Here is a 5,159-nt window from a genome sequence, read left to right on the forward strand (position 1 = left end):
CGAAATCTGATGAACTTTCCCTGATGATTCCTTCTTTCAACCATTCTTCAAGTTGTTTTTCTACTTGTTCCTTTTCCGGTTGTGATAATCTTCGAGGCCCTTGGTATATTGGTTCTTCATCTTTGAGTATGATTTTCATCTTTATGTCAGTTGACTTCGTCTTTTCTGGTTTATAATCTTCAATAATTTGTTTAACTAACTGTCTGTGTTTTTCGTCGTTTATGTGATTCAAATCAATTTCATCATCTATTTTTTCATCTACTCTAATACTCATCAAGAAGTTATCTATTTTGTGTACAACTATTCCTTCTTCTCTTATGACTACTTCTGCTTGCTTCAATAAATTATTTCCAACTATAACTTGGAAATCCATAGCCGGTTTAGGTAAAATGTAAAACAATATATCAAATTCTTCGCCGTCTATTTCAACATTTTTCCTGATTGAACCTAATGTTTTGACTCGATTCGATCCTATTCCTTTAACTAAGATCTTATCCTTCGAAAGCAAATCGTCCCTGAAATATAATTCGTACACGTCTTGTCTAATGGCGCTTATATCACTGCCGGCATCAAATAATGCTAATAATTTAATTTCGTCAAACGTCAATGTTATTGCATTTCGCGGTACTATATTCATAATAATTACATTTTTAGAAGTTTGAGTCAGTTGTGAAATTTTGTCAGGACAGTTCGATGATAAATGACCAAATTTCTTACAAAACTAAAACATTTCACGCCTTTACTTCTGTCTGGACACTCTTTGGATTTATGACCGTGGCTTCCACAATTATAACAAAGATCTTGCTTATACCTATTTTGATGACTAATTTCAGCTCTATATTCCTTCTTAAATTCATGTTTTTCCTTATGTCTCATTTCGTCTCTTTTCGTCTTGGAAGGTTTGATACATCTTACAGGTTGTTTCTTGGAAATAGTTTCATAGAGTTTCACTTTTTCCTTGAATTCTTGAAAGTTTCTGGCACCATACAATATAACTTTATTTAATGATTCGTCTTGTATCCCGTCTATGATGTATTGAATGATAACTTCATCTTCTATATTAGCTCGACTAGCTATTTCCCTCATGATCAATACATATTCTTGAACATTTTCGTCATGTCTTATCCTTCTAAACATCAAAATTTTATGTATTTGTGCACTGTTCACCTTGACTTCAAACTCTTGAATCAATCTTCTTTTCAAAATACTCCAAGTTCTAATACCTTTTTGAGATTGTATAAATAGTTTCGCGAGACCTTTCAAAGATTTCTTTGCAAATATCAACTTTTGCAAGTCATTCCATCCCGTCACTTCTGCAATTTCTTCGAAATCCTCGATCCATCTTTCTATTGGATAATCGTCTTTTCCGTCAAACGACTTGATACTATCTTCCACGTCTCGAAAAGTCAATGAAAAACTCTGTTTTTCCTTCATTTTTCGTCTATTGAATTTGTCATGTCTTGAGGAATATTTTTCTACGTCACTGTTTTCATTTTCGTCGTCAGTGTTTTCCGTCTCGTCGTCATTTTCGTCATCTCTCTCCGATTCATCATTTTGTTCAAAGCCATATTCGAATTTTATTAAAAATGAGCATATACGATCGATAATTACGTCATCGGTTCCACTATAATCCAAGCCAAGCATATTGGAAACGGTTATCAGGTCTGGGAGTCTTAGTTGTTTATGAACGTCTTGTACTTTCGTCGAGTGTTGGTCTGAGTTTCTGTCCCACACAAAACCCGAAAATTTACGTAGCGCTCTACGGACCTTACGTGGTTCGCCTTCATCACCGTAACAAATGAAATGCAATGCTTTGACAGCAGATAATTTAGCATTGGATATTTGATTTTCAATTATCGTTATATCGCCCAAAGTTGACATTTTTAATGAAAATTACTCGATCAATATTCAATGAAAAACTGAAAATTCAAACGAACGAAAATCAAAGCAGAAAACTCTAAAATCAATTACAACTCGATTACGCTATCTCAACTCAAAATTATCGAAAATTCGTACTACCTAATAGCGAACGTTAAATAGCTGTATATTCTCACAAAATAAATCAAACCAATAATCACAAATATCAACAATGTTCAAATGCAATTTCAAAATTCAAAAATGTTAAAAAACAAATATCTCTTCTGTGTCGTCTTCTTCAACAAGCCTCGTAATATGGAAATTGGAAAGATAAACGTCCTACCTTGAGTCTGCATACAATTTTACCATTCATCCTCTGATTACTGCGGAAAATTGATCTCGTTTCGGTCCTTTCGTCTACTGGATCGGAACTCTCTCGTCTACACCTCTGGTACTGGCTTCTTCCGTATTTCCAATTGTTGATTGACTAACTGGCAATTTTTCCTCTTCGCAAATTCTGGACACTTCTTCGTCGATTTCGATGTCTTCTCCAAATGATTCTTCGAACTGTGTGGTTTTCTTCTTCTATCCCGGACAATGTAGGGGTTTTCTTCTTCTATCCCGTCGATGAAAAGTTTTTTTCACTTTTATCCCGGACAATGTAGATAGGGCTTCCTTCTTCTTCGATCCCGGACGATGTAGGGGTTTTTCACTTCTATCCCGGTTGAGCCCCCAAAATGTAGGGTTTTTATATCGTTGTCTAGGGGTTTATATAAAAAAGGCCGCCGGAACTTAACTATTGTTTATTTACACAATGTACAATTCAACTTCAATTGAATGTACAGCCACTGAACTTTCGTCTATAGAACTATCGAAGTTATTTTATTTCGTATAATTCTTAATCGTCTAATTGTCTGATTATTCGCGTTGATCCGTCTATATCTAACGTCGAATTATCTAACTCGCTGCGTCTACTCTTTTACGTCGAACTCTATGCGTCTATCACGTCGAATTATTTAACTTTTCCCGTCTCGTCTCTAACGTCGAATACCTAACTATGTCCGTCTACTATCTTACGTCGAATTCCACCCTCGTTCGTCTGTATCGTACTTCAGTCTCTGTTTTAAGTCTCAAGTACCTCTTCCCCTTACGTCTCCCTATATCGATAAATCTGCATGGTGCAACATTTTAGGGTCGATCGTGTAGTTGTCGTTTCGTAAAGTCAGTAGCGTATCATTCAGTCGGGTGTTAAGAATTTGGATCCCACAATATTATTTATTAATTTTTTTTTCACTTGAAATTGCTGTGACCATACGATCACAAAATATATAAATATTCCGAGGACAACCAGAAGTGTGTATTCAAGTTTATAAGCATTTAGTTAGTAGTACACTAGGAGGAACATTTCTTATCCAAATTTTATTGCCACCTTATTTTATCAATTCGAACAAATTAAGAAATGGGCTTATATAAATTATTCCATAAAATATTTTCACAGAATCGATGACGGTAGGCGGCGATAAGATAAATAATTATTTCTTCTGCGCGTTCCGTTCATCAACTTTACATCGACAACAGAATGGTAGAGAGAGTCAGAACAATTTCGTACCTCGGCATGGGATCATTCGAGGGAAATCCGCTGTAGAATTGAAAAGGCAAGAGCAGCTTTCATTAAAATGAAAAAACTTTTCACGAATCACGACCTGAACAAGAAGACCAAAATACGACTTCTGAAGTGCTATGTCTTTCCTGTGCTTCTGTATGGGGTGGAGTCATGGACGCTTACTGAAGCTTCGTGTAAGAGGCTTGAAGCATTCGAGATGTGGCTCTACAGAAGAATACTCCGAATCAGTTGGACAGAGCACATGACCAATGAGAGGGTGCTAATATTAGTCAACAAGAAAACTGAAATTGTTGACACCGTGAAGAGGAGGAAACTGGAGTACTTGGGCCACATCATGCGGAATGAACAAATATACGGCCTTCTCCAGCTAATACTGCAGGGCAAGGTTGAGGGGAGGAGAGGTCCCGGCAGGAGGAGAATTTCGTGGCTCAGAAATTTGAGAGTCTGGTTCTGGGAAACAACAATTGGACTGTTTCGTGCAGCAGTGAATAAGGTCACAATAGCCAGAATGGTCTCCAATATCCGATAACGGATTGGCACTATCAAGAAGAAGAAGTTCCGTTCATCCCACCGGTTTGAGTTGATAATTCTCGCTAAGTTAATCCCCTCCGCGTATAACGAGATCACACATTTTCTAATCGAGAAGCCAAATTTCTCATTCCTATCCCGTATTGCACAATATTTCACACACGGTACAATCCATATTATATTTACAAAGACAAAACACATATATCAACCGTTGAACTTATCTCTCATAAGGGTGTCAAATATGAACCGCTGGGTTCATATATATATATACAGGGTGAGTCTTTGACTTGTACATATATTTTAACCGAAGGTTCTTGAGGTCAAAAGAAACACTTTTTTCATTTACCATTTTTTCCGATTCGGCCCTGTTAAAAAGATATAGCCATTTTAAATTTTCAAAATGAGCTAATTCACCCCTGAAAACCGGAACACTGAAGTTTTCTCAAGCATAAGATATACCTCTTGAACCTTGGAAATAAGCTACTAAATTAGAAAAATCATCATAAACTCACGTTTAACATTCCATTTGTTGAACAAAGTAGTGTTTATAATCAAATAAATGAGTTATTCCAATTTCGTTGACGCTAAAGATTAAATATTCTTCTCTTGATTTCTATTTCATTTTCGATAATTATAACGAATTGAGCTCGCTACCACCCATATTAGCTCTGATACTCATATCCATTCATTCATTATATTTCATTTATATGATATCGTTGTTTATTTTTCGTGCAAGAATTAACCTTAAAATCTCAAATAAATAATATTCATCTATGAAAGATCTAACACAGACTATAGTAATCTGTGGTTTTAAGTTTGAATTTCAAATTTCGAGTGATGCCAAATATAAACACAGCAGTTCGGTTCGAATAATCTGTTCTAAGTTCTAACCTAAAATTTTCATTTACAGTTTACACTGTTATTGTTATAAGATATTTGTTATGAAATGAAGCATTTGATTTGTTCCAACTATCTCATAAAAATATTGAAATGCATCAATATTTTTGAAACCATCAGTATGAAAATATGGAAATATGTAAAATATTCTGGCTGTGTAATCAATGGAAAATGTTAGACTCCACTTGTAATCAAATTTGTTGTTAATGTGTACCTACATTATAGCCAACTTTACTACTTAATTCATCTTGAT

At 35.3% G+C, this 5,159-nt stretch overlaps 1 protein-coding gene across 1 annotated transcript; it reads right to left on the minus strand.

The window, feature by feature from the left end:
* Window positions 1-663: 663 nt before the first annotated feature.
* LOC123675430 lies at window positions 664-1,881 on the minus strand. The gene has a single exon (XM_045610789.1). It carries the CDS (start codon window positions 1,879-1,881, stop codon window positions 664-666), a length of 1,218 nt encoding a protein of 405 aa, XP_045466745.1.
* Window positions 1,882-5,159: the final 3,278 nt, after the last annotated feature.

This window comes from Harmonia axyridis, chromosome 3 (assembly GCF_914767665.1).
Source record: "Harmonia axyridis chromosome 3, icHarAxyr1.1, whole genome shotgun sequence".
NCBI lineage: Eukaryota > Metazoa > Arthropoda > Insecta > Coleoptera > Coccinellidae > Harmonia > Harmonia axyridis.

Excerpts from the sequence above, each read along its gene's own strand:
- LOC123675430 (XM_045610789.1), bottom strand. The coding sequence starts at position 1,881 with ATGTCAACTTTGGGCGATATAACGATAATTGAAAATCAAATATCCAAT.